Source organism: Lissotriton helveticus, chromosome 9 (assembly GCF_964261635.1).
Source record: "Lissotriton helveticus chromosome 9, aLisHel1.1, whole genome shotgun sequence".
In the NCBI taxonomy this organism is placed as follows: domain Eukaryota; kingdom Metazoa; phylum Chordata; class Amphibia; order Caudata; family Salamandridae; genus Lissotriton; species Lissotriton helveticus.
The window spans coordinates 1238150471-1238178037 of NC_136070.1; the positions used below are offsets into that span (position 1 = coordinate 1238150471).

Here is a 27567-nt window from a genome sequence, read left to right on the forward strand (position 1 = left end):
AGTCAGTTTCAGCGTGGTAGCCTAAGGATAGTACTGCGTTTGTGACGTTTTACCTGACCCTAACATGGCCGCTCACGGGACTCGGCTTTTGAGACATGCGCACGACGGTTTCCCAACCTCGCCTACTTATGAATATGTAACAGTAGAATATTTGATATGCATGAGCTTTCGCGGGCTTTGTAATCACGTGGCCATTTTCGCGCGAAAACTCGCTTGTGCGGCAGCAGGACTCAGAGTGAGGAGACGTGTGCTGATCCTGTGGAGACCTCGACATGGCTGTGAGTGAAGGGTTCCCCCGTGGGGTCCGACCTGGGAGGGAGTGAGAGGAGTGGTGTGCTACACCTGAACCGAGGGGTGCAGTCAGGGTTGTGGGAGACGGGACTGAGGGCGTTGAACCAGGGGCGGTTGGTTCTTGAAGGGCTGTTCCTGTTGAAAATAACCACAAATGTTTTCAGATGGCGTATTTTCACAGGCGAAGTAGAGGTGTACCCTCGGGCTTCAGCATAGCAATCCGATGAATTCTGGAAGTAGTAGTTCAGATGTATAGTTTTTTTTTGTCTGAACACATTCTAGGAAACTTGAATTTGTAAAAGTATACTTGGAAAATTAAATTTGTGAAAGAAAAGCCCATTGAGTCATTGGTGGCATTTGGCAGCCTTGGTTCGTATATAGGAGTGACCGCGACTATGGATGTGAGAGTGGTCCAAAAGAACAATTGATGGACAGAATGCAGAACAATGTCATGCATTCACCCCAGTACAGAGACCTGGCCCTAAATCCATCGTTTTTGCTCCCCATGCCACCCCAGTTTAGACCCAGCCATCAAATCAGTCTGGACTCTGTTCCCCATAGGAACAGTCCAGACCGATCTGCCAGGCCAGGTCCTCCCTGGACCGGAAACAAGCATCCTAGGACCGGTTTCAGAGTATCACCCCTCATCAGCCCAGGATAACTGGATTCCAGTGCCACAGTGAACACGGGACCCATGTCTGGGCATACCCGTCCCACTCGTGGTGACAAATGCAGAAAGAAAAAATAATGGACAGAATGCTGAACAATGTCATGTATTCACCCCAGTACAGAGATTTGGGCCTAAATTCATCATTTTATGCTCCCCATGCCATTCCAGTTTGAACCCAGCCATATGCAAATCAGTCTTGACCCTGCTCCCTATGGGAACAGTCCAGCCCCAAATACTAGGCCAGGTCCTCCCTGGACTGGATACAAGCATCCTAGGACCGGTTCCGGGGTATCACCTCATCAGTCAGGCTAGCTTGACTCCAGTGGCATGGAGAGCACAGGACCCACGTCCGAACATACCCGTCCCACTCAGGGGGAACCCATGAAAAATGAACAATTGATGGACAGAATGCAGAACAATGTCATGCATTCACCCCAATACAGAGATCAGGGCCTAAATCTATCATTTGTATGCTCCCTATGCCATTCCATTTTAGACCCAGCCATATTCAAATCAGTCTTGACCCTGTGAGAGTGGTTCATGCAGCTGTGCTGTATGACATGGTGTTAAAGGTGTTCACGTGGCGAGGACATGCATGGTTTACAAGCCGAGCTGTTGAGTTTACCAGCTGTGTGGTGTGCTGCTGAGCTCCATGCGTGATGTGCAGCTGAGTCTAGGTTTTTTCCATTTGAGTACGGGGGCTTGTAGTCTTGTTACAAAATGGAACAAACAAGTCTACAGGTCGCAGAACGCAGAGGAAAAACCTGGACTGGAACAGCACACCACGCAGGGATCTGAGAAAAGGCTACATATTTTGTAAGTGCGTTGATAACCGAATGGCTGTAAGACGGGGAACATCCTTTGCAACGCGGATTTTACAACGCAAGTCGTTACTACGACTTGCGCTGGATGGCGCTGTGGGATAAGGAATCTTGTAATTTTATATTCCAACACCTTCCCTACGGTTACTGATGTTGGAATATAAAATTATAAGATTCCGAAATCCGCACCCTCCAACGCAAGTCGTTGTAACGACTTGCGTTGTAAAATCTGCGATGTAAATTACCGCGTTGAAAACAACCGCGTTGTACTGACATACATCCCTGTAAGACTAACATGCACGTTAGATAAAGGAGGTGCCAGCTTATAAAGGTCCATGACAGAAGTCGTCAGATGACTGAGGGACTGCAAGTAATGCGTGATTGAGATAGATTTTAAAGGGTTGCACACAACTGAGGGACTTTAAGACTTACCGGTGCTGTAAGTGGGAGGCCTGGCTGGTTCGGAGTTTGTGATATGGCTGCAGACATGGCTGCGGTGCTGCAAGAAGGATGCATCTGTGATGGAGTTGATGGCTGGGGGCGGCAGTGGGTGCATGGCTGAGGGGATGCAAGAGGGGCCCACACTGTAGGAATGCATGATTGAGGAAGGTTGTAAGAGGGTTGCACAACTGAGGGACATTGACAGTTGCTATAAGCGGGAGGCTTGGCTGGTGTAGAGTTTGTGTGATGACTGCAGACACGGTTGAGGTGCTGCAAGAAGGATGCATCTGTGATGGAGTTTATGGTGGGGGGCTGCAGTGGGTGCATGGCTGAGGGGCGGCAAGATGGGCCCATACTGTAAGAAGTACATTATCGAGGCAGGTTGAGAGTATGTTTGAAAGTGCCTATGGGATGCATGCTGTAAGGATGAATGGCTCTGATAGTGGTGAAGGTGAATGCGTTGGTGAGGGGAGGTGCTGAGTTGCGTGTCCGCGATAAAGGCTTGAAGTGGAACAGCAACTTTGTAAGTACATGAAGCCTCACTATTTGTCGCTCCTAATATCTCATGTTAGTTACCGTTGCCCAGCGAGCCTTTTAATTAACCCTTTTATCAGCTCGAAGATGAGTCTGGTGATAAGATGGGGTTCAGGGGGAGGCCTGTAAGCAGCACTTGATGTGTGGTGGACAAATTGAGCTTTGATGTGCATGGCTGTGAAAGGCATGTTGTATAAGCAGCGAGAGAGGCGATTTCAAGAGGAGCATGGCTGAGACTGACAGGCCTGTGGGTCTGACCCAAGCTGATAGGACAGCGGGAGACCCACAAAGACCTCTCAGTAGGCCGCATTAATTGCACCTTTGCAAAAAAAAAAATTGTTGATTTCTGTAGCATTCGGTAGCTGTTGTGCGTAATATTCTCATGGCCAACACATTAAAGATTTAGTAAGTATTGGCTGGGTTTGTTACTTATCTCTGCCTGCACCCTATTTTCTCGGTCGTGTAGTGTTATTTTACAAGCATTAGTACTCGCCAGTCGACGGATGCGTTTTTGCACACTTGAATAAAACACTCAACGCTTTGTATCCCCCAAATTGCAACGGCTGGTCACACTGTATTGTATTGGAACCATTGTTTAGCGGAAACTTCTGACAAAACCAACCAGTAATATTTAGGGCGGCTTGGGCTTTCATTTTGTAAGACGTATCCTTCTCGGTACATGCTGCCTACCTTATAGTACTGCTTTCATTCTGCAGGATTCATCGGAGTCCTTCAACGTGGCCACTAGCCCCAGCCGGGCCTCCCGGCGTGGGGATGCCCTCACTTCCAGTCCTGGCCGTGACCTTCCCCCTTTTGAAGATGAGTCTGAAGGGATCCTGGGAGATGTTCTCCCAGATGAAGAGGAAGATGGGGAGGAGCTGATTGGAGATGGCATGGAAAGGTAAACCTTCAGAAATGTTTTTTATGAATATGTACTATGGCGATCATTATAGGAACCAAGTGTGCTGTCAACACGTTCTTAAATACATTGTTTTACATCTTGGCATCTGCTGCATATGGAAGACACGATTTTGCCAATGGCTTTCGCGGAGGTGTAATTAAAATGCATTTTAAGGTGCTCTTATTTGCTGCTTAACATTGTGTCTTAACCTCATGTCATGCTTGTGAGATGTTTATGATAAATGGGGGAATTCCAGCATAAGGTATTTTTTTAAATAAAAATATTCAAGTCAGTTTAATGCAGGGCTGCTAATGTTTGTTTACAAAAACTGGATCCTCGCCAGTCTTTCTGACTATCCGCTTTAGGTAAATGGATAAGCATTGGACCAGTGATGCCCTTAATTCATGAGAGTTGTAATTTATAATCCCTGTTAGAGTTTACACCTCAACCTTCCAACATGTTCGACTTATTCATGAAGAGTGAACTAGTGATACGATTACAAAATATTTCTATTGAACTTTTTGAAGGTTTTATTTCTTGCCATATGCGCTAGTGTCATAATGTATATGCTTGTGCACTGTCCAGGGATTATCGTCAAATTCCAGAGCTTGATATTTACGAAGCTGAAGGTTTGGATGACGAAGATCTAGAAGAACTAACAGCGAGCCAGCGTGATGCAGCAGAGCAGGCCATGCGACAAAGGGACCGAGATATGGGGCATGGATTGGGCCGTATGAGGAGAGGTCTTCTTTATGGTAGGTGCATGGATACTAACTACACTGACGCTCATTTATTGCAGGAGATCATTTTTTTCACATGGTGCTATTGGCACTTTTTAAAGAATTTTAGCCTTGACGGATCTATAGATTTTTCTGTCTGTCCTTCAGACAGTGCAGTTCCTTACACCATCATTCACCCAACATGGCTCCATTCATTTGCCAACTCTACAGCTTTTACTTGTGTTCTATGCATACTTGCCCGTTTGCGAGTACTACCGGTAAGGCACACACACCGACAACTTCTAGCATAGCAGAGTTCCAAGCTATGTTGCCTGTTAAACTCTTGTAGCTTCGAGTATTTTTATCGAGCACTGTTCATATTACAACCTACACCAACAGTATTCGTTAGACTCGCTCTCCAGAGCACTTGTCTGAATCTACCTGGCTCACCATAGTGTGTCTATACACACTATTCTGTTTGTTTATTATGAAGACCAATACTTTTATGTTTTAAAAGTCCTGATAAGCTTTGCTTGGCTACAATACATCTTGGTATAAACTTCCACCTGACTGAACTGCAGTCACATCTTATAACGATGACTCTCGTAAACATTTTATTCGTGTGAGTCCACTGTCATTTTCAATAAGTAGTTCAGAACACAAGATTCATAGTCTCTGCGTGTTCTGTGCACATTGGTGGATGGTGAGACCTGCTTTTGTGTTAGGTGTTTCCACATTAATTCGAGGTCCTGTTGTCTTTTCTTTTTTACCCCTCATACAAGAGCATCATTCAGTTGGAGAATTTCAGGATCCCATGTTATAAGTGTGTATTTGATTACAGACCTGTGTGTTAACGAGTCCATGTATTAGTGTTGTTTCCTTTACAATAGTGACAGAAGCAGGCAAACAATACTGGTTTTCTTTAACATCCTCTTATATAATTTGCACACAATACACTGTACAAGAACCGTCGTTGATAAGGAATGGGTAGTGAAAAGCATTGGTGCCCATTGTCCTGAAGAAGTTCAGAAACCAAGCGTGGAACCTTTTTACAAGAGACTGAAACATGTCAGCCGGAACAGTGATATAGAAGATAATGCCCTTGAGTTCAACATTTCATTTATCCTTACCCTAGAGGGAAAATCACAAGTTTTTTCACCCTTACTATTAGGTAATTTTAACTTATGCATGGGGTCCCCCACTTTTCTTGACAACCAAGAAATGAGGTTTTTGCAAACCAGCAAAGGGTGGCATTTCAGAAAAACGCCCTCAGTTGGAGCCACAGGTTCTACAAGTTGGCCTACTATTCAATACAACTCGTTTATTTATTCAAAGTTTTATATAGCGCGAACAAGATCCTTACAGATATCAGAGCGCTTCACAAAGACAGGGTAGGGGCAGTAGGAATGAACAGAGATAATGGGAGCAGTATAATAGTCACTTAACATGATAGGATAATAACATACATAAAACATATCAGCATACAATCAGGTAAACAAATAATATAAGACGGCACAAGTCATTGATCCCACTACAGAGGTGTTCAGGTACGCCTTGGGTGTGTGGATGGCTTATATCAATGTCTTAGTATAGCGAGAACACTGAGTGGGGGCATCAGGAGAGTGAATCAGTAAGCCAAAGTGTATCATATATTGGTCGGTAGTAAGAGAGTAGCGTAATAGTGTCCTCATCAAGTATAAGTATGGTGCCAAAGGACAGGGTGAAAAGTGATACAAAGCAATGCATAGTCTCTGATCCAGCACCTATAAGGCTCAGGAGATCTTGGCCAGAAGGATGGTTTTCAAGTGTGAAACGCATCCAAATAGAATATCAGCACACCACTCCAACTCTGATCATCGCAAATGCTAGTACTGTCAAGAACCCAGATTGCAAAAGCAACATGAAACTTATTAAATGGTGGAAACCTGCTTTGCAAATATATTTAATGCCACGTAAATCAAGCGCCATGAGACCTAGCCGTGATTTTTGCGCTATACAAGAGTCTGACTTGACTTGTAAATCCTGCCAAATTCAAAAACTCCCTTTTCAAATTTTCCTTGCAGCCAACGATTTCCATATCTAATTGTCAGCATGAATAGTTTTTTTGTTGCATTATGTCTTTGCTCCTAGTTGGGGGGTAGTCTCATTCATAAAGCGATTTAGTTAAATCTGTTTGATATTGTTTTAGCTTGGTTTGTTGGTCATGTACACTGTTTTAACTTGTCTTTGTTACACCGGCGACTTTTAAAAAGCTTATTTTGCACACTTGTGCACTTGCCCCTGATTCATCCCATGGCAGGCGATTAAAACACTGCCCGGGACCCGACTTTGGCCGCCATTTTGGGTGAGGAGCCTGGAGTGGAGTGGACGCGAGCGGACTAGCGCTCGGCCCCTCCCGCCCTCAGCCCTTCAAAAGCCCTCTCAGTTTACAGGCCAATTGATAGAAGTTCACGGATGCCCAAGGCTCGACCGGGCTCCGTGGCTACTTTAGAGGCGATGTGTCGAATTTAAAACGGAATTGTGAAAAATTGCATTTTACCTTGTACACTGTTTTAACTTGTCTTTGTTACACCGGCGACTTTTAAAAAGCTTATTTTGCACACTTGTGCACTTGCCCCTGATTCATCCCATGGCAGGCGATTAAAACACTGCCCGGGACCCGACTTTGGCCGCCATTTTGGGTGAGGAGCCTGGAGTGGAGTGGACGCGAGCGGACTAGCGCTCGGCCCCTCCCGCCCTCAGCCCTTCAAAATGGTCCCCCTCCCTAGGAAGCGCAGCGGACGAGCGCAGCGGGCGCGACGTAGGCGCGCCGGAGTTGCGCCTGAGTTAAGCCCGTCAGCGCCCGTCCGCGACCAGTTGGGACTTGGGGCCTCCCCCCCTGCTCCCTGCATCATCTACCCCAGACTCACCTACTCTCGCTGTACTCTGCTTGGCTTACGTCCGCTGCCTGGTAAGTACTGCTCCTGCATGTGTTGTCAGGACGCACCTCTATCCTGTCCTGATTGCGCTCTGGCTATCACGTCTTATCCCTCTGAGTTGTGCATTCCCTCATTCCCTTTTTGGATCAACACCCCTCTCCCTGTGAAGGTTCATTTGTCTAACCCATCTCCTGTGTTTAGTTTTATCAGCTTAAATTGTCGCTCCTTACCTAAGCACAAAAGGGACATATTTGACCTTCTCACTTCATATAGTCCGTCGGCCTTGTTTCTTACCGAAACTTTGCTAAAAGACTGTTCTGGACCAGATATCGCTACTGCCCTCCCTGATGATTACGCCTTTGTGGGCCGTAACAGACCTCTTAAAGATGGAGGAGGCATTGCTATTAATTTTAAAAGGACCTATTCTTGCAAGTGGGATGATCTTGCTATCCCTAATTGCGAAGCTGGCAGTTTCAAACTCCTATTATCTCCGAATTTTACACTGTCCGGTGCCCTTTTATATCGCCCTCCCAGCGCTGCCGGCGCATGGGCTGCTGCCCTTCCGGAACATATTTCCCCTCTTTTGCTGGAATCTAATAATTTTCTATTATTAGGTGATCTAAACATACATTTTAATGACACCCTATGTTCTACCAGCACTCATCTTATACAGGACCTGGCCGCCCTTAATCTAAGTCTTCTAAATTCTGGTCCCACGCATAAAGGCGGCAACTTACTCGATCCGATTTTCGCTAATCTAGATAATGTTACCTGCCTCCCCTCTAAGCCGATTACTTGGTCGGATCATTTCATTGTAGAGTTTCACATTAAAACAACGGTTGCACCTGGCCCCCTCGGCAGCCCACATTCCCTGGGAACAAGAAGGAACTGGCAAAAACTGAATCTGGAGCAACTTAATCATTCCTTAAAAGAAACCCTCCCCCCTTCTGCTAATATCACCACGGATGATGTGGGCAAGATTAACACCTGGCTTACTTCTGCTATTGAGTCCTGCCTTCCGGCACGTAAATGTAAACAAAAGTTCCTACACCCTCCTGCCCCTTGGTTCAATGAAGAACTTAAAATGGAAAAGTCACGCTGCAAAAGACTCGAGCGCATTTGGAGATCCAACTACCTGTCGGCAGATAAAGAGAACTACAAATTTGCATTACAGAAATACCACACTCTATGTAACACTGCCAGGGCTAATTATGTTAACGATACGATACTGAAAGCTCAGAATCGTCCTAAAGCCCTTTTTAAGACAGTTCAGGAACTATCGGGTATGTCATGTGCCCCCAAAGCCCCCTGCCTGGATAGCAATCAATGTAATTCCTTGGCAGAGTTTTTTACATCAAAAATTGACAACATCTACGCGGGCTTTGATTCTTCATCTTCTGTTTCACCCAGGCCACCATTCCAGCAACATGACCAACTCTCCATACAGGATGATCCTGAACGACTTTCTCCTCCTCGATTAGATAAATGGGAATGTATCTCCATGCCCGTCTTCCTGAAATTGTTGGCAGAGATTAAATCCGGCTCTCCCCTGGATCCCATGCCTCCCCAGATTCTTCGTAATTTAGACTCTGTCCCTCTGGACTGTATCTTGGCTCTTTTGAATGCATCTCTCACTGAGGCAGTGGTTCCTAACACCTGGAAGCATGCGATGGTGGTTCCACTGCTGAAGAAAGCTAATGCGGATATCAGCAACCCAGCCAACTTTCGGCCCATTTCCCTGCTTCCCTACCTCTCAAAGGTGCTGGAGAAACATGTTAATCGTCACCTCACCACCTACATTGAATCAGCAAACGTCCTTCACCCTTCTCAGTCTGGTTTCCGGGCGGGTTTCTCTACGGAGTCCACCCTTTTGGGAGTCTCGGAGACAGTCAGGCGCCAGGTAGACAAAGGGGAGACAGTGGCACTCATCCTTTTGGATTTGAGTGCCGCTTTTGACACCGTCTCCCATAGCATCCTTTTGTCTGCCTTGAAGTCTGTTGGTATCCACGGCCCCGCCCTCGCCTGGATCTCTGACTTTCTTTCTCATCGCACTTTCCAGGTTTTCTCCCCTTCTTCTGTGTCCACTGTTCACAACTCCCCGTATGGTGTTCCCCAGGGTTCTATTCTTAGTCCTTTATTTTTTAACCTTTACGTCAGACCTCTTGCTTTTCTTGCTGAACAGGCTGGACTTTCTATTTTTTCCTATGCCGATGATACCCAAATTATTTTCTCTCTCTCTTCTAATCAGCACTCCCCTTCTTCTTCTCTCTGTTCTGGACTCACTGACATCGCCAACTGGATGCTGACTAACAAGCTAAAGCTAAACGGCGATAAAACAGAGCTTCTCCTATTTGGGCCGGATTCCGCTCTCTGGGGCCCGCAACATTGGCCTCAGCAAATGGGACCTCTACCGGTCCCAGTAACGTCAGCACGCAATCTGGGGGTCCTCTTTGATAATCAGTTATCCATGAGACAACATGTGGTCAAGGTCTCGGCCACCTGCACCACCATCATCAGGTGGCTGAGGAAGATCACATGGATGCTGCCTCCAGACACCCAGAAGTCAGTGGTCCAGGCCCTAGTGACATCGCGGCTGGACTACGGCAACGTACTCCTTCTGGGCGCCTGTAAGGAGGTCACCCGGAAGCTTCAAGTAGTTCAGAACATGGCTGCCCGTTTACTTTGTAACCTACCGAGAACAACCTCAGTCTCTTCTTCTCTGCGTAGCCTTCACTGGCTGCGCATAGAATCTAGGACCAAATTTAAAGCACTTTGCTTCATGCACCGTATCAAAGCTGGAAAAGCCCCCCAATATCTTTCTACTTTAGTCCAGCAATACTGTCCCTCTCGCACCCTTAGATCTTCCACTCACTGCAGATTCTCTGTTCCCCGCTTCAAGCGGGCCAGAGTCGGTGGACGCTCATTCTCCCACCTGGCACCTGCGCTCTGGAACTCGCTTCCCATCCCTCTGCGATCTGAAACATCTTATATCAAATTTCGCAAAGGTGTGAAAACCTGGTTGTTTTCTCTGTAACCGATTCCTTAAACTTCCGTTGTCCTCTTTTACTTCTGTTCTCTTAGCGCCGGGAAACCTACGGGTAGCTGAGCGCTCTACAAAATCAGATATAATAATAATAATAATAATGTGGCCGCATAATGGTAGATTGTTGGAAGGGGGGAGGTGGGGACAGAATGAATGGAAGAAAGTAAACGATGAAGAGAAGGACTCTTGTTTGATTGCTCTTCTCCGGGGTGTCTTTGTCATTCAGCAGTCTGTGTTGTGGTAATTTGACCTTGGTGGGAGGCTGTAATAGCTGAAATTGAAATTATGGTCATGCGTAAAAGGTGTACAGTGGTATTTCCTGCGAGCACAGAGAAGCACAGCTCTACCCACTTCTACAGGGAATTCAGATCTTGCATGTCTCATCGAGATCCATATTTATCTGTGGCCCCAGTGCAAAAAGAGGCTGTTAAAGGGGGAATGAGGAGTTTGCACTGATTATTATAATATTTCTGGCTAGATCAAGAGCAGCTCCCTAACATGCTGAAGAGCGGGCCCCAGCACTCATCTTGCGCACTGGGAGAGACTTGCTTTTCTTTTAAGCCTTGTGATAAATGATTGGTCGATTTTTTTTATTTTTTATTCTATTTTTTGAAGTGTTATGGCATGCAAGGCAGACAGTTGGTGCATGAATGTTTCCGGTATTACGACTTCTGGGGTAACTGCAAAGTGGCCAAATTGTAGGTCCAGCTGCTTATGACCAGAGGGCTGGCACTATCAAAGCAGACAGCCTAGATTTAAGACTTGTGCTGCCTCTGTACAACATTTTCTACCCCACCTAAAAATTATTTTTCACGTACTCATTCTTCTCTTGTGGCACAATGACTACTTTGTTGTTGGGCTGTTTACTGGATCTGCCTTCAGTGTCTTGTGGTCCGGAGGCCCCTAAAAGTAAACGGGCACACCTGGATGTTTTACTGCACTTTTTTGTCAGCAAAGGTGAGCAGGCAGGGAGACCTTGGGTCAAGGGCATTGGGTAAATCAGCCAAATTGTGACTGCAGGAGCAGCCTCTCACCTCACCTGAGCTCATGGAATAGTTATACATCTGAGAACACTGTAGTAATTACTTTATTATTTGTAAAGAATAGAGGAATGCGGTTAGAACAAAGTATATGATATAGTGTTCAAGATGTTCTACCCCTTGTAAGTCGCATCTGTGAACACGAAGAAAGCGCGTCTTTTAGTTTCTCTATTTTGGTCTTTGCCTTTCCTTCCCTCATGTTATACTCTGTTGTAACTATATTTGCTTGAACCCAAGGTGATCACTTGTCGAAATGTATATAGGCTACCATAGCTGTGAATGCATTGTAATGTAGTGAATGCCTTCTACCTTGACACAAGAAGGTCCATGGAAGTGGCCTGTTGGTTACATTAGATTTTTATGAATCTCTAAGCTTTTTATTGTTTAATTTAATTCTGCAGATAGTGAAGATGAGGATGAAGACCGACCAGCGCGCAAGAGAAGGATGGCTGAAAGAGCTGCAGAGGGAACTGCAGAGGAGGAGGATGAGGAGATGATTGAGAGTATCGAGAACCTGGAGGACATGAAGGGCCACTCTGTGCGGGAGTGGGTTGTCATGGCAGCAACAAGACTGGAAATCTACCACCGCTTCAAGAACTTCCTGAGAACCCATGTTGACGAACATGGGCACAATGTGTTCAAGGAGAAGATCAACGACATGTGCAAAGGTACTCCTTTAGTAGCTCTAAAACTCTGGACTCTGTAGCTGTGTTGTGTGTGGTGTGTTCATCGCCTGATGCTTGTAGTTAAGAATTCATAATCTGGATTTGTAAGGAATGTCTCTTATAGGATCCACCATTGTACTGTTTGTCGACCATGTATGCCATTATCAACACTAAAAGTGTAGGTTTGACTCTCCCTAGAAAATAAGGAAAGCCTGGTGGTGAACTACGAAGACTTGGCTGCCCGTGAGCACGTCTTGGCTTACTTTCTGCCCGAAGCTCCTGCGGAGATGCTGAAAATCTTTGATGAAGCAGCTAAGGAAGTGGTCCTTGCCAAGTTCCCCAAGTACGACCGTATTGCGCGTGAGATTCATGTACGCATATCTCACTTACCGCTTGTGGAGGAGCTGCGATCATTGAGGTAAGTTAAGAAGTTACATAGGTTTTGGTCATGAGCCAGTTGTTGGGTAATCTGACGAGTGCTTACTGTGTGCTATTATGTTTTAAAAAAAAGATGTTTGTCCTAGTCTGCTACCTTGCGCTTACTGTTGTGACCGTCTGTTGTCCACAGGCAGCTTCACCTGAACCAGCTGATCCGGACCAGTGGGGTCCTCACTAGCTGTACAGGGGTCTTGCCTCAGCTCAGCATGGTGAAGTACAACTGTATGAAATGTAACTTCATTTTGGGGCCCTTCTTCCAGTCTCAAAATCAGGAGGTGAAGCCAGGCTCCTGTCCAGAGTGTCAGTCCCTTGGACCCTTTGAAATCAACATGGAGGAGGTACGGCTGTTCCCAAGATTTGTAATAACTTCACAATGCTTGTTATAACTAAGAGGTCTTTCAACTAAAGGTATGCAGATCCTGGGAAAGGTAAAGGAGGGTAGGTATTAGGTCAGTTAGGAAGGAATTGAAACCGTGGGAGCATGTATGCTGGACATACAAGCACTCCTGTACCCCCCCCACCCCCGTTCTTATTGTGGTAGATGTAATTAAGAGGCAACATGAGTTTTGGTATTAATAAGAGGCGCACATCAATTGCACCTACTCCTTCGTCATATAGTGTGCTTTTTTTTATAAACAAATTGTAGGGGGCATGCAGATATCGCCGGAAGATTTCCTGGGCAGGGAAGGCTGGATTCCAGCCCAAACAAACCCCTAGGACAGAGGCTGTTTCTTTAACGCCTACCAAAAATGAAGCCAACTCGATTCGATGTACATTTTGATAAAACTTTACTTGATTCTTGCATCATAAAAAGACGCATGAATTGAAAACGGTTGACCACTAATTCTCACACCAAAACAAATGAAGGCTGATTTGCCAAATTTTACTGCGACTTTTAAATCGCACACGTTTATTGTCCCACCTGTTATTTACAATCCGTATTCGTTACGTTTTTTGTATTTCGTCTAAACCCTGTTGCACAAAATTTTAAATAATACATCATACTGAGAAAGATGTGATGAGTGGAATGCTTGAATTAATCTCAGCCGCAGGTAAATTAAACTGCATTCCTTTAGTAAGGTTTTTTTGCCTGCTGTACAGCAGTTCGGATCAGCCGTTTGCAATTCAAACTTTCTCCTCCAAGAGGCAGAGTACAGTCAGAACTGGTAGGTCATGTTCTCTGACATGGGGAAAAAAGGAACCCAGCTTGTTTTTTTAGGTGGTTGCTTTCACAGTTGGGTGTAGAGGGGATCCTGTGCCACAGTAAGCTATGGTCTTGACTCCAAGCCATCCACCATTGTTTGGGGCAGAACTACTTAAACCACGTACTATAGCATTTTGAGTAGTTGGTAATCCTTCATAGTGTAATACTGACCCATTCCGATCAAGCTTGAGTAAATGACTCCACCCTTTCCCATCCTCTTACATCAACCTTAGGCTTTCACTTAACTAGCAAAAGGTTCACTCAACGCACCAGCAGTATCTCCAATGCACCTGCCATAGGATTACTTGTTTCACCTACGCCTTCCAATCCTGTTACTAGTTGTTTAAACCCTCTGTTTGCTTCTGGGCCTTACACTCGAGGTTAATAAAGAAAATAACACTCACAATGAGTCATGTCGTGAAGTGTTGGACTTTAATGACATAGGAAAACCACAGGAGCGGCTCAAGCATGCTTTGTTGCTGGTATTTAAATATTAAGAACTAGAGGAGACACTTTGTCATTTCCCATCCTAACTAAGCAACTACGTTTTATGTTCTAAAGATGATTTATTTGCTGAGTGTTCCTTTAAAACAGTGTATTCAAATTATGGAAAATGTAAGTAGACTTTGTCTTGCTCGAATTTTCATCAAATGCTGTTTATTTTCACTTAATTGTAAAGTGTTTGCTGTTTTATTAACGACTAACAACTCGATTGACCCTTTCTTTAGACTGTGTACCAGAACTATCAGCGCATTACCATCCAGGAGAGCCCTGGTAAGGTGGCAGCTGGGCGGCTGCCCCGCTCCAAAGATGCCATTCTGCTTTCCGATTTGGTGGACAGCTGCAAACCAGGAGATGAAATAGTAAGTGAGCTGCCTGCCAGCGAAGGCTAGTTCCAAGAGAATATTCAAATCTTGATCACCACCCAATCAACTTATTGTTTCTGCTTGCACTTTAGATAGATGTGTGTGTGGCACCTGGAAGGACAGTATGCATGTATATGGGCACTTCTGAATAACTGGCTTTAACTAGGTCATAGAATTGTCTGCTATGCTGCCTTTCACTGGACAGTGACTGCCCTTTTTGAAAATCCTGGTACCACACGTGTTGCAAGTACTGGAAAAGGAGTGTGTTGAAGGCTAGGTTGGTGGTTTCCCACAAAATGTATGTGCACATAGTATGGTGATGTGGTCTTGCATGTGAATGTCATAGCTTTTGACCAGGCACTGAAAACCTTACCACCACCACCTGTCCGCGTCCACTACAAGCTTGTACATCACATCTCCTTTTTTTTGTTTTTTAAGGAACTGACTGGAATCTACCACAATAATTATGATGGCTCCCTTAATACTGCAAACGGTTTCCCGGTGTTTGCCACTGTTATCATGGCCAACCACATCACTAAGAGGGATGACAAACTAGCCGTTGGGGAACTGACTGATGAGGATGTGAAGAACATTGTGTCGCTCTCCAAGGACGAGAGGATCGGAGAAAGAGTGAGTACGCTTGAAATTACTCTATGGGTGTTTTTAAAGATCAAATCTTGCACTTAATGATGACCCCAATAAAAGGCCTAACTTGTCTTAATATGCACAAGTATAGGGTGGTGGTATATTGTTTAGAAAATTTTGCATAATGGGAGAGCAATAAACAATTTGAATGTCATGGTGAAGTGTTAAATAAAATGCTACCAATATTAAAGATCTCGGGTAGACCGTAATATTTACAGTTTTTTGGCAGTCAACAATGGCTGTAGATCTATGAAACAAATATGCAAAATAATTTGTACTTCAGTGTGAGTACTTGATTGTATTGTGATTGAAAGCAAGGGACAGATTCCCTTTCCAGGAGGTACCTTGGATATTTAGTAGCTCTTAAATTGCATGAACGTTATCAAGTGTGTTAATACTGTGGTTGTCTTGCCCCACAGATTTTTGCCAGCATTGCTCCATCTATTTATGGCCATGAAGACATCAAGCGAGGTCTGTCATTGGCCCTTTTTGGAGGGGAAGCGAAAAATCCAGGTGATTATGGCTGTGATGATTTTTTTGGGGTCTTTTTCACATTCCCATATACTCAGCTCCTCTACCACAGATTTCACATTTATGAAGCCACTGCACACTGGGTACTAGGAGCGAGTGAAAAGGAGTGTCCAGGTGGGGGCCACTCAAAATGAGTGTGATTTAAAGTTCAAAGCAAGATTCATGAGATGCTTGGAAGGATACGGGTTGCAGGGATTGGTCCGTTGTATCCTAGTTTATCTTCTTACCCTGGGAAAGCGAGGGGGAGGGCTGTAATTAAAAGCTACTGATTGCCATTTTGTTGAAGCAATGAAACTCAGTGGTGTAAAGTTGGAGGGCAAATTCTAAAACATGGAGGATCTGCTCATTGGAGCCCACAATGATGGATTTGTTACTGTTTCCCACATCCTACGAATGTAAAATGATCTCTTCCTCTTCAAGCTGCAATGTAGTTTTGTCACGTATTTACTACTTTAAACCAATGGTCCGCTAAAATACAGGACTGAACTCTACACTACAGTCTTGTCACTGTCCCCAGCTTAACCACTTTTCAGCCTTCCATGTGCCTCCCCCACTGACAGTTTCCTGCCCTCTACAGGTGGCAAGCACAAGGTCCGTGGGGACCTCAATGTTCTCCTCTGTGGAGATCCTGGCACGGCCAAGTCCCAGTTCTTGAAATACGTGGAGAAGGTGTCCAGTCGCGCTGTCTTCACCACCGGCCAGGGCGCCTCTGCCGTCGGTCTGACCGCTTATGTCCAGAGGCACCCCGTCAGTAAGGAGTGGACTCTGGAGGCGGGAGCTTTGGTGCTGGCGGACAGAGGGGTTTGCCTGATCGATGAGTTTGACAAGGTAAGCCTCGTATTTGTTAAACTAATAGTTGTTGTGTATTTCGTCATGAGTACCGCAGAGGGGCCGGGCTTCTGCAAAAGGATGAAGGTGCCAAAAAAGCCAGTCCCAGAGACGTGCTTGCTTTCATTTCCTTTTGCCTTGCTTCTCATCTTCTTCCGATGTGATGTCTTGCAGATGAACGATCAAGACAGGACCAGCATCCACGAAGCCATGGAACAGCAGAGCATCTCCATCTCGAAGGCCGGCATAGTCACATCGCTGCAAGCGCGCTGTACCATCATTGCAGCTTCCAACCCCATCGGTAAGAGCAGGATGTGCTGGTGTTTCAAGGATGCAAGTAACGAGCAGGGCTGAGCAGTCATTAATCTTGGCAAGAAAGCACGTTCGAATATGGTTTTCTGCAATTAGCTGCGCTCTAAGCGTTCTAACCTCACTGTGAAGGTTTTCTTTTGTAAATGGGCATGATGAGTGATTAGAGCGGAGTGTGACTTCTAACTGATTTAGCATATTTGCATAATGCACATCACGCTTGTCTATTGGTGCTGCTGCTGATGCAAAGAGGTCTGCAGCATAAAAGCACTTGGCAGCGATCCCTCTCTTTCAGGGCTCTCATACAGACCGGTTTTAGCTGTCAGTTTTTGAAAGAGGCGTTGTTGATTATACTAAAATCTGGCTTGGAGCCAGTCCGCTGCTTACATTAGCCGGCTTTCTTGTCACACACTTTTGTTTGCTTCTTATTCAATTGCTTCTCTTCCTTTTGTGTTTTTCTTTCTGAAGGAGCTTTGCGTCTTGACCTACTTTTTTGACTGGATGACTTGTATCCTCCTGCTGTTTATTTTCTGAGTACACGTGTTTTCTAGCTCTCTCCTTTGTGTGGTGCTCCACTACAGCCATGTGCTCAGTGGTGCTCCCTCCTTCCCCTGCTCCAGCTCGACTGTTGCTCCTTAAACATTGCTTGGCTTATTATATTTATTTTTAATTTCCTCTTCTGCCTCCAGTTCTTCCCTTATTCTCAAAGCACTCCTCTGTTCTTTCCACACCCCTCAGTGGCAGACTTTTAAAAAGTTAGTTTCAATAAAATGTTTTTCTCTTTAGGGCCTGGCTTCAGCCAGATTTTTCAGAGACACTCTTTTCTTTGATAAATATTTTTTTGCGCACCTTTACGTTCATTTTCTTTTTTTAACAACTTCAAGATTGGTGTGTATGTTCCCTCTTGTAACAGTAAAGTGAGAAAATAAAATGTCATTGAAAACGCCAAAACGGGAAAAAGAGTAAATGCATTGAATTTACCAATGCTTGTTTTAAAATTGTATTCCAGGACCCAAAGTCTAACCTCTAACATCCTTCCTAAAACGTGTGGTGTGCCACTTGCCTCTTGAGGCATAATTTCAAATTTTGGGCAAAACCCCTAAATAAAAACAATATTTTTCAAAATATTTTTCCTTTCTAGGTGGACGCTATGACCCATCCCTTACCTTCTCAGAAAACGTTGACCTAACAGAGCCCATTGTCTCCCGATTTGACATTCTGTGCGTAGTGCGAGACACCGTGGACCCTGTGCAGGTATGAGGTGGTAGAAAGCATATAGCAAGTTTGTGTGACGAGTGACCACAACTCTTGCGCCCCTGGTTGCTTGAGTAGGTTTACCAATCAGGTTTACATTTGTGATCACTGTTGTTACAGAAGACTGAGTTATGTAAATATTTCTCGCATCTAGTGGAAGTATAGGAAAAAGGATGATTTTTTTCCCCCTGTTATTGAGGGGTTCGTCTTCCTTAGGCTTTAATCATTCAAAAAGAGTCATGATTGTGAATGTCTCGGAAGTGTACAGCAAACTCTTAAGCTAAGGTTGGCTACGAGGCGCATGGTTTTTAGTGTCCCATGACCTGTCGTTTATTGTGACTAATAACCTGCTGGTTATAGTGAAGTTTAGATCCCAATCAAGGCTAGACATGCAATATTTGATGACGTGTGTAACATGAGCTTGAATTGGATTGTACTAGGATTGTAGTTTGCACATACATGGTTTGTAGTACCACACCTCTGCAATCATTGGAGAAATGCACTATTTGCAACAAGTTTCTTGTAGTGCTGGCTGACCATGATGTATATGTGCTTTTTATATGCAAACTGATTGTTATCAATTTTTGAAACTGGTTTTACATTTATTTCAAGCACTATTATATGTAGGCGAAAAGTGTCCTACTACAATATTGTTTCTCTGTTTTTAAAAACTTGGTTTTATTAATCACTGCTTCCAGCTTATTCATAACAAGGAAATGCATATAATTTTTGTATTTCTCAATTTTTAAATTGTTAGAGAAACTAATATATTGTAAAATTAGAAATGTATATATTGTAAAATGAAGCTCCCCGGCTAGAAATGGTAGGTTTACATTCGACAGACACCCATTTGCTAGTGTTGCTGCTCACCACTTGAATTGTACAGGTTGTTCTTGACTGAAGTGTAGTCTAACGCGTTCCTATCTGTCCTCAGGATGAGATGCTGGCTAGGTTTGTGGTCGGCAGCCACATTAAGCACCACCCCAGCAGCAAGGAGGCTGTGAATGCGGGCGCGGAGGAGAGGGTCCTGCCCAACACTTACGGCGTGGAGCCGATTCCCCAGGAGGTGCTGAAGAAGTACATCATCTACGCCAAGGAGAAGGTGCACCCCAAGCTGAACCAGATGGACCAGGACAAGGTGGCCAGGATGTACAGCGATCTCCGCAAGGAGTCCATGGTGAGCTGAGCTTAAGGCGCATGTTGGTGGAGTGAAGCACCTATGTGCTCGCTGGGTTTTTCCTGGTCAGCAGGGTAACTTTGATAGGATTATACCTTATATTCAGTTTCAGACTGGGAATGTTTGTGTGTTGTGATCATTTAATTAGGGAGAGTCTACTCCCCTTCCTAGATATTAAAGGTCTCTCTTCCTTGCCTAGAAGTAGGGCCCCAAGTCCCCTCCTCAGGTTTTTTTTTGATAGGCTAAAGCCTTTGACTTCTAGGGCGTGAATAAGTTGGAGAGAAAGAAAAGGGGTTTCAAATAAAGATTAGAGAAATTTAATATTTCTATCCTACTCAGACGCTAAAGATTTCAAACTATTTTTTACTGCTTATATTGGAAATTGAGAAAATGTGTCCTTCCAGTATGAAGGATTCAACAAAACTTGTGGCAAGAGCCCGCCCTAAGTAGTGCAAAATCTTTGTGCACCAGTACACTTTTCTGTAGTGTTCTCATGAGAACATTGCCAGTTTTTAAGTTTGGACTGTTTGTTGCTGTCTCGAGTATTTGATTTGTAGACATAACCTACTTTTTTCCCCTTTACTTTTTATAGACCTTTCTGGATTTAAAGCGCCTTAAATCATTTTCAATGTGTCGCAGGCAGTAAATAAAATATCACAGGCGATCTTGCTAAATCGTGAATGCACCAAAAGCATTCAGCTGGCCATAGTTTAATTGCTATGCCTTCTAGCAACCAGTAGATGGCGCGAGTTCGTAATTTTTACGTTGTTTGTGCTAGACCCTAAACTTTTTCTCCTCCATCGGTATCTTCAGCTGATTCTGGTAACATCCTCACGAGCTTTACACGGACTGTGGAGTCTACTTCTGTAGTGGTGTTGTCTAAATTGCTAGCTTTTTCCTATCCTTTCGAAGGCCTGGAGTCATTTTATTGGGCATCTCCTCCACGTTTGTTTTGCATGATTCCGTGAATGTGGGGTTTTGTTTTGTTGGAGGATTTGGTGTGCATGGCCTAGCACCATGTTGCATTAAGTATTGAGCAAAGGAGAGAAGTAGAAGCGAAACAAAGAATCCTTTGCTGCCAAACCATGCTCTTTAAAAGGGGTCGGGGGATGCAGCAATAAGGTATTCCAGGGCTTGAGGTTCCACCTTTGATGCTAGAACCTGGTGATCCTGGTGGTCATGTCCCTTGAAAGGCCTAACATGCAAAGCTTTGAACTAGATGCCTCTGGGGACAGGGAGCCAGGGCCTTTACGGTAGAGATGTGTAGTTAGTTGCGTCTGCTCAGGTTAGTATTTGTCTAGCCAGTGTTTCTGGATTTCTTGTGTTCCGCTCTTTCGTGCATGCCTGGATCCCCAGGAGAGGCTGTTGCAAAGTTGAGGTGTGAAAGAGCTGGAACCGACCCAGATCTGTCTGTGGAAGCTTTTGGCCCATGTGTCTGGGTCGAAGATGGAATTAGCGGAAACCCATCGGAGGCCCCAGTGACAGGTTGGCTCTAACCGAAAGGAGTTAAGGCTGTGGTTCTTTCATTATATATAGTATTTTTGAATGATGCCAGTGAATAGGGGAGTGTGATGGGCAGGTTGTGTTTGCAGTGCTCATTCCAGGAGATGGGGTTAGTTCCAGTAACTGAAGTCTCTTCTTAGGAGGGCATACCTACACCAAGAGTTTGGCCAGGAGAGTTGTTGGTGGAGGCCGTGAACTTCGAAGTTGGTGATAAACTTATACTGCACTACACTACATCGCTTAACGAGGAGCGAATATTTATTAAAGTGGTTGCTCCCAGATTGGTCCATTTTCGGGAAGAGTCTGGAGGGCTTATAAAATGTATGTGCTTCTGCTCGACCCCCTCCCCCGCCCCCTTCCAATGAAATTAATTTGCTCCAGTGTTGGTTAATTTTACTCCATCACCTTTGCAAGAAAGGCACAATGGGTCAGAATATTAAATTGCCTCAAAAAAATCAAAATGGGAGTTGCCAGACCATTTGTACTGTATAGTTCTGACCACTTGCTCAGGTATATTATTGGCGCATGTCTACTATGATCCGAACCACTGGAATTATGCAGCTGGTTTGTAAATGCATTTATATAGTGCTTACAACCCCTGAGGAGGCACCGAAGCGTTTATTCGCCGACTAGCACGCTACTACCTAATCCAAGTTTAGTAGCTAGTAGGTTAGTTCCTTTACTTTGTTCTTGTGCATTGGTTGTTAGGTTTGTGCTCTTGGTGACTAGGGTTGACTAAATTATGTGGCAAGAAGCACCAAATTATATGGCATAATGCAGCACATTTTGTGATGGTATTGCCTCACTAGTGTCCTTTTTTCATGTTAGCAGTATCTGGGCAGAGGTTTCACTTTTGTACTAGTTTAGTTTGACACCCAAATACAGTAGAAAAGCCTCAGTAAGGTAACCATTCAAGCTTTGTTTAGCCGTCTGCTTTTCAGGCACCCATGTAGCCACATTTTAAATACATTTTAATCAGCTTGATCTAGAAACTTTTTTTGTGTGGTTAAAGTAGACGATGCAGCAGATAACGGATTGTGTGGCAAATCCATAAATATGTGGAAAACATGGCTGCTGGAAAAATGCACACTTTTAGTGTCTCTATATTGACAGCACATTGTCCCCAATGTGTATGCAGAGTGCTGTAGGAACTGCATTGCTGTAGTTATTAAATCTGAAAATGATCTGTGCAACCAAAATGTAATATTTACTTTTTTTGTTTGCTACACAGTTGTCCCAAGTGTCTGCACCACACACATGCATGTCTACCTCAAGTGTTCCAGGTTCCCAGTGCACAAAATTGTGTCTCGCTGAGGTGCTGTACATTTGTAGAAGTGTATTTGTGTTCAACTGCCGCACTGCAGTACACTATACTGTGTGGCTGCAGAGTTCCAGAATTTAGGCTTCTAACCAGGTTAATCACATTAACTAAACTATGTTAAAAAGCTTTCCAGAGCTACCTTTAGAGGGTGCTATTCTGCTTTGCAAACTGTTTTTCGGCATGTGCATAGTGTGTAGCTACAGTGTGGCTGAAATTCCAATGCTGCCATGCACTGTGGTCGAAGTGTCACTGAATCACTGTGCAGTAATGCTGGTTAAGGCTGCAGTATTGTCGAACCAAAATACAGCAGTAAAATGTGTAGGTCTGCAGTTTATGGCTTATACTCTGAGATTGCACATTATGATGAGTACTGTTGGTGTGTGTGTGTGTGTGTGGCCCAATCATCAATTAATTGGACATATCCTTCCAGAGCAGGCTGAACAGAGGAGAGGTGCCTACTTGGGCGATGGTTTTGCTCATTTGAATGCAGTTGTCTGATTACTAGGACCGATCTCTAAGGCGACCAGTGGCTGGCTACCTTTGTGCTATGTGTGTCCTCACCTGACAGGCCTTTCTCCCTCTTTCTTCAGGCCACGGGCAGCATCCCCATCACGGTGCGTCACATTGAGTCCATGATCAGGATGGCTGAGGCGCATGCCCGCATGCATCTGCGGGACTATGTGGTGGAGGACGACGTGAACATGGCCATCCGCGTGATGCTGGAGAGCTTCATTGATACTCAGAAGTTTAGTGTCATGAGGAGTATGCGCAAGGTAAGGAGATGCTGGTTCTGCCTTCATGAGGGGCTGCCACGTTTAACATGTGGAGGCTGGGGGCCAAAATGAATTTGCTTGTTAAACATTAATAGGTGCAATATAAGTGTCCGCACCAAAAGCCATTTAAGGAACAATGAATGTCTGCAGAATCCTTTCAACAAATCCAGAAGTCTGTTTCCGACTGCTAGTTCTAGAGGACAGAAGAGCACTTTTAAAGACCTCCCAGTTTTAAGTGTTTACTTCGGAAGCTATCCGTACTCTTTTATAAAGGTTTTGACCTTAAAATCCACATCCTACAATGCCACTCATGAGAAAATATAATATTAACTTTTCTAAGGGAAAAGAGTTCACATAGTAGTTTGATGCACAATTCCTGAGATCTACTTCTGATTGCGGCCCACATACCTAAAACTGCTGTGAAACTAACATTGTCCAACTTGCGTGCTTTCTAAATCAGTAAATCCAGAGCAACTGTTTGGTTTAGTAAATCACCACTGGCATGTGTGGGAGCGTGTAGGGTGTGGCTTATGAGTTCAACTGAATAGGAATGAAGGCTTGGAAATCGAAACTGGGTCCTTCACAGAGGGGCTTGGGCATAACCGGCAAGTTCCGCATGGCAGATCGTAAATAGCTGATGGGTAAATAATAAGTCAGTATGCTGGCATGCTAGCATGGGGTAGTGTTATATACTAGATTGACCATTGTATTCATCTAGTCCAGGATCTGTTTTTACCACATTACTTTATTGCAAAAGGGAGTGGTGTGTGTCTTTGCATATGCATGGTCCCTAAATGTATGTAGGCTGGTGCATTAATCCAGTTTACTAGTTACTAGGAATTTGACTAGTGTCTTTAGTGGTATGGAATTGGAGACCTGAGGGAGACAGTCAATGTTCATAGAAGGGTTAAACTTCACACCAAGGTGCCTTGTCGTGAGGGAGAAAGTAATGCTATGGGGAAAGCGAATGGAATAAGGTGGAGGGGATGGGTTCAGAAGCTCAGGGTGGAATTAACGGTTCATGTGCCAGGAATTCACTAGGACACCTAAGGGCAACCAAGGGGCATATGTATCAAATACTCTATTTGCGATTCTCAAATAGCAATTTTTTTTGAGAATCGCTATTTGAGAATCGCAAACGAGTTGTATTTAAAAATTCCCAAATAGTTGGTGACTTCTTGGCATTTGCGATTTAGCAAATTGCGAATCGCAATTAAGGAATTCCTTCCTATTCATTCCTATGGGCCAGGAGGCTCATAGGAATGAATGGGAAGACCTTCTCAATTTGTGATTCGCAATTCGAGAATTGCAAATCGAGAATAATTTCAAGGGTGTCATAAGCAGACACTGATGCACCCCTGAAATGAGCATGTGTGCGCCTATGGCGCGCATACATGCCCTAAGGGTGCGCCACATGGCACTTTGAAAATACCAAAAAGTATATTTTTTCAAAGAAATCGCAAATTACCACCAACTTAAAGCTGGTGGTAATTTGCGATTTCTTAAGGAGAAATCGCACATATTGGGTGCTTGTTACATTGCATTTAAGGAATCACAATTTGCGATTCCTTAAATGCTTTAGCAAAATAGAGAATCGCAAATTTTGTGATTCTCTAATTTGTGATGTCTTTTGGGATGATACATCCCAAAAGGCCTTTTCTCATTCGCAAACGGGCTGATTCTGAGAATCGGCCTGTTTGCGAATGGGAAAAGGGCTTGATACATATGCCTTCAAGTGTCCGATAGCATGATGGCCATCATATGCGTGATTGATGGCAAGGGGAGATGGTAGCGAAGGAGATCTGTGTCGATCGTGGTAGAAGTCTGGCAAGGAGAATTTCCCCAAGGAGTTGTCAATAGTTTACCTGGTCCTGACGTTTGAGAGACATTTACTGGGAGATCAGTTGGGCAGCACCAACTTCTGAAGTTCCTATGTGGCGGGCTCCCTCTTTTATGAAGAAAAACGTAATCTGTATATTTTTGGTCAAGTTAGGCACGCATGACACTATAAATGATGAATGAAGCATGTGATTAATTTGAACCGCATCTACATTATCCGGGAAACGTTACCCTAGGTAGGGGTTAATTTGCAATGAGGGTGGTATCTTTTTTAATGACAAATCGAATTAGTTATTAAACAACTCACTGAAATCTGCCTTTAAGGCAACTGAGAAGTACCTAGGAGCCACATATTGTCTTTGATCACTTGCAGATACATCCCCGGTGGTATTAATATTTTAACTCTGTGCCCTGTCCCATCCAGACATTTGCCCGTTACTTGGCGTTCAGACGTGACAACAACGAGCTGCTGCTGTTTATCCTGAAGCAACTGGTGGCTGAGCAGGTGACGTACCAGAGGAACCGCTATGGAGCCCAGCAGGACTCAATTGAAGTACCCGAAAAGGACCTGGTGGATAAGGTAGGGCTCAGTGCTGCTTATTCCTATTTTGTGACCTACCGTGTATCTCTATGTAATGTGTTAACATCTTTGAATGTTGATTTCATTGATAAATCTGTTTTCCATCTGCTCTCTGATGCTGTTATGGAAACATTATCCTAGGTGATATCATTAATATTAGAACATTAGGATATTTGGAGCTCTATTGAAGACAGTGAAATGGCTCCAGGCTAATAATGGCTGGTATAATACTTCTGCTCCAACATTCCAATATTTGTATTTCTGTTTCTCCCTTTTTGATTTAGAACATCATACCCTGAGTGGCTTAAAAGACCTAATCACCTTATTGACCTTTTGCCGAAGGCTATACCAGTTGTTACAGGCCCCCTCCCTCGTTATAGACCATCACCTGCAGCTCTGGCCTATAACTCCGGTGCAGGACCTATAACAAATTGCTTAGCCCTCAGGAGCAGGCTATTGTACGGCACCTAATTGTAGCACTATGTTGCTTCACTGCAGTGGTTGATTCTTGGATACCCCCTTGTGATAGGTGGGATCCAGGTACCTCCTCAGAAGAGACCACTTCATAAGAATTATGATAAAAACACATTGAAACTGCAGCTTGGTAGACCTTTAAAGCAATCTAATTCAAACAGCTGACTTGCAAATTTATTCCTAGCAGGCTGCTTAAGGAGGTAACCATCTCTGAAACGTAATGATTCTTATGTTGTACAGCCTGGTGTTTTAGCTGTAGCATTCTTAATCAAAAAGGCCAGTAGTGATCTATTTTGCTGTTCTTGCTTGGTCTTTCTTGAATTACTTCAATACTATTTCCAATAGGGAAGAAATGACCCTTGTAGGCACCTATACCTGCATCTGGACTGAAAGGGGTCTCCTGCTGTAAATTTAAAGCAACTTCTGCATGTTTCTTTAATGCACAACCCAAGCATGCCCCCAGATTAAGTTTCTTTCAGGTAATCACCTTTATTTCCCCATTCTTTTTAGGCTCGCCAGATAAACATTCACAACCTGTCTGCCTTCTACGACAGCGAGATGTTCAAGATGAACCGCTTCAGCCACGACTTGAAGAAGAAGCTCATCGTCCAGCAGTTCTAAGGGCCTTATTCGGTTTGTCAGAAGGCGTCGGTGTAGGCCACGCGGACTCTACTTTGCCAGGGTGCCACAAGACTTCCAGCGGTGTCTGCTGGAAAACAGTGGGCCTTCTGGGGGATTTATGAATTCTCTGCTGCAAAATGACATTATTTCACGAACATTTGGTGTGTGCTAAATGGAGGAAGAAGGCTGGTGTGGAAAAAGGTATGGCATCAGAGGCTGCCTTTGATTCACCCACCAGTCGTTGCCAATTGTTTCTGAGAAACACCCCAAAAATGGAAAGTGCAGTTGGTGCTTTCATAGTAAAGAGTAGAAACGCACACCTGAAAGCCAATTTATAGGCAACATATCTTCTGAAAAGTACCCCAGATTTTTGTGTATTCACCTCTGTTGTCTTATTAGTGTCAAATGACACTTTGACTGGTTGCACATATTGAAATATGGCATTGTCTATTGCAGGTTCCTTCATATGCTGAACTTCAATAACTCACTTACACATTGTAAACTTGCCGTTTAATAAATTAAAAAATTTAAGCTTTCTAACCAGGTTAATAACATTAACCAAGATATGTAAGAAAGCTTTCCAGAGCGAACTTTAGTGGGTATTCTCCTGCTTTGCAAACTGTTTTTTTTTTTGCAAAGTCCTCAACCTTGCGGGCAACTTTTTCTGGGGCTATAGGCAACTAGCTTTGAAAAGCTGGTGGACCTGCTGAGCTGCCAATATGTAATTATGGATACCCTCATCTGCTGTCTAATGCTTGTGCCTTTGAAACCAGTCCATTTAATAAGTAAAACAAAAATAAAATGAAAGGAGTTTTCAGGACCCTGATGTTCCATAAACGTTGATAATGTATTTTGTAATTAAGGTTTTAATTCGGAAGTGCTTTACTGAGCTTGTACACTGAGCCCTCCTGAAAACCTAGACCTGCATAGCGACCGTATCTGCTATACTTGCACGGGTTAAGGGAAAAAGTTGTACGTGGATGTTAAACCACAGAGGTCGTAATGTAAATGTGAGGGATCCCTGCTTATGTAAAACATTTTGTTGAGAGCTCAACTTTGCAACACACGACTTTTACTATACATACCTTTTTGCTGCCACTTTTTTGTATATTAAGAATTCTTGATGCCTGTGTAGTTTTCTAAATAAATAACTTCATGTGG

The 27567-nt window shown here is 44.1% G+C and overlaps 1 protein-coding gene across 1 annotated transcript; it reads left to right on the top strand.

The window, feature by feature from the left end:
• Nucleotides 1–160: 160 nt before the first annotated feature.
• MCM2 (minichromosome maintenance complex component 2) lies at nt 161–27567 on the top strand. Its single transcript, XM_078661735.1, has 16 exons — nt 161–278; nt 3474–3658; nt 4244–4413; nt 11780–12046; nt 12242–12461; nt 12612–12819; nt 14414–14548; nt 14990–15181; nt 15616–15709; nt 16305–16555; nt 16730–16856; nt 18006–18118; nt 19053–19295; nt 22710–22892; nt 25156–25311; nt 26296–27567. The coding sequence occupies exons 1-16, from the start codon at nt 273–275 to the stop codon at nt 26404–26406; spliced, it is 2661 nt and encodes an 886-aa protein (XP_078517861.1). The 5' UTR covers nt 161–272; the 3' UTR covers nt 26407–27567.